We start from the raw sequence: 2,500 nt of genomic DNA, 5'->3' as shown, positions 1-2,500 counted from the left end.
CTCTGTCTCTCTCTCTCTCTCTGTCTCTGTCTCTCTCTCTGTCTCTCTCTCTCTCTCTGTCTCTCTGTCTCTGTCTCTCTCTCTGTCTCTCTCTCTCTCTGTCATCATTTCTTTCAGAACCAGTTTGATTTCCTGCTGGTCTGGATCAGCTGCTAGTCTGGATCAGCTGCTGGTCTGGATCAGCTGCTGGTCTGGATCAGCTGCTGGTCTGAATGTCCTGGTCCCCATCCCTGGACCCTGAGGGGTCATGGTCCTTCACTCTGAGACGCTCGGATGTGAACGGCTGTAGGAATGGCGTTTGAATGCACGCCGTTTCCTGATATTTCTGTGTGTCGTCAGGTCAGCTGAACTACCTGGGCTCCAGTCACCAGGTGTGGCACCTGCTGCTGGTTCTCATGTTTTATTGGTGGCACCAGTCGTCCTGTTTCATCATGGCGTACAGACACAGCCAGCCCTGCCCGGACGCCGCCCAACACGCCTGATGCACGCCTGATGCACGCCGTCTGACAGTAAGCACGTCTTTGGTTACTGAGCTGACTGTCTCAAACGCTCGTCTATCGTTTGTAAATATCAGCACAGGAAGTGAAATTAGAAAACTAGGGTTAACGCCCACTTTCATCAGCCAATGAGGGGCCACATGGAGGTCATCTTCAGCGGGCGAGTACACACAGTGACCTTTAACCCCTGCTGTGTTTCTGTCTCTAGAGTTTCCCATCATGCACTGGTGTAACACTCCATGATGTCTCGAGTCTTCAGCCCTGCTGACCTCTGACCTGCGGGCTGAGCGGGAACACCTGCGTCGTGACGCTCTTCTTCTTCAATGTCTCTCAATCTGTTTAGAAATGTTCATCTCTGTGTAGAGCTGCAGAGCTTTTATTTTGAAAGGACACATTTTAGACAACAGCAGGACGGTGAAAGGTGACGTAATGAGACGACCTTTAAAGTCTGAGTACACGCTCGCTGTCTCGATGTCTGTGACAGCAGGAAGCCTGTCATCAAACGTTCCGTCTGGATTTTACTTCCTGTAAAATTAAAAACAAACATTATCTACTCGTCTTTTGTTTTTCTGACGTACAGAGGGAAACCTACCGCCCGCGTCGTGGTCAGAGAGCGCCCCCTACACGTGGGGGTTTAAAGTGTGACTCCGCCCCCTACACGTGCGGGTCTAAAGTGTGACTCCGCCCCCTCCCGTCTGATGGGTTTGGTCTCCAGAGGTCTGGACTCTGAAGCAGGATTTGAGCTTACCTGGGTACGTCACCATGGTAACTGATGCTGAACACCTGACCTGCTCCAGAGCAGGTTAAAGCTCCGCCCACTGACCAATCAGATCTTTAGATCCTGGAGCTCCCGGAGCTGATGGAGAGGGGGGAGGACACTTGATGATTTTATATTATGGTTTAGTTATTGATTATTTTTCACTGATATCTTTCGACACAGACTGAAAAAACTTAAAAAGCATTTAAGTTGTTTTTTTAAAATGAACAATAATGAATATTTTCTTGTTGTCATTAAAGCTGAATGTGTCTGTGCTGCTCTGTGTGTGACTTCTCTTTAAAGAGTCAGAGCAGAAACAGTTTTTACAGTCAGTTCTAAATGAACCAATGATGGAACAGATACAATAAACTATATAATATAATATAAATATAAATATAATATAAATATAAATATAATACAAATATAATATAAATATAATATATAAATATAATATAAATATAATATAAATATTAAAATAAATATAAATATAATACAAATATAATATAAATATATATAAATATATCATATAAATATAATATATTATAAATATAATATAAATATAATATATAAATATAATATAATACAAATATAATATCGATATAATATAAATATAATATAAATATATCATATAAATATAATATAAATATAATATATTATAAATATAAATATAATATAATATAAATATATCATATAAATATTAATATAATATAATACAAATATAATATAAATATAATATATAAATATATTATAAATATAATATAAATATAATATATAAATATAATACAAATATAATATCGATATAATATAAATACAATATAAATATAATATAAATATAATATATTATAAATATAAATATAATATAATATAAATATATCATATAAATATTAATATAATATAAATATAATACAAATATAATATAAATATAATATATAAGTATAATATAAATATAATATATTATAAATATAATATAAATATAATATATAATATAAATATAATATATTATAAATATAATATAAATATAATCTCTGTTTCTGTAACTTTAGTCTTTCAGCCGGTTGGTCTGAAACTTATTGATTATAGTTTGATCAGTTTGTAGATGTGATCTGCTGACAGACTCAGGGATGATTGTGATTGGTTAAATGAAGATAACTCCGCCCCTCTCTGTATGAATCCACCCAGAGAGAGGCGGAGCTGTTAAACGGCGCCCTGCTGGGAGGTGAGTCTGACGAACACGCATGGACAGCTT

At 36.3% G+C, this 2,500-nt stretch overlaps 2 protein-coding genes across 5 annotated transcripts in view; one reads left to right on the top strand and one right to left on the bottom strand.

Moving 5' to 3' along the window:
• The window catches only part of paqr3a (progestin and adipoQ receptor family member IIIa), a 10,249-nt gene extending 9,016 nt beyond the window's left edge, over positions 1-1,233 (top strand). For 2 of the 3 annotated variants that reach the window (XM_079354334.1, XM_079354335.1), the window contains exons 6-7: positions 340-509; positions 706-1,233. In XM_079354334.1, the coding sequence (XP_079210460.1) occupies positions 340-482 (143 nt within the window). In that variant the 3' untranslated portion in view covers positions 483-509; positions 706-1,233. The remainder of the gene's footprint in view (positions 1-339; positions 510-705) is intronic. The other variant, XM_079354333.1, reaches the window with a different exon arrangement.
• Positions 1,234-2,492: 1,259 nt separating this feature from the next.
• bmp2k (BMP2 inducible kinase) overlaps positions 2,493-2,500 on the bottom strand; it is a 40,129-nt gene continuing 40,121 nt past the window's right edge. For both annotated transcript variants that reach the window (XM_079354197.1, XM_079354196.1), the window contains exon 16: positions 2,493-2,500. This exon is cut by the window's right edge and continues 1,831 nt beyond it. The gene's annotated coding sequence lies outside the window, so the exon portion shown is untranslated.

Source organism: Symphodus melops (genome assembly GCF_947650265.1).
Source record: "Symphodus melops genome assembly, chromosome: 1".
NCBI classification, from domain to species: domain Eukaryota; kingdom Metazoa; phylum Chordata; class Actinopteri; order Labriformes; family Labridae; genus Symphodus; species Symphodus melops.
The sequence above is the reverse complement of the archived record's forward strand: the minus strand, read 5'-3'. Positions and strand labels throughout refer to the sequence as shown.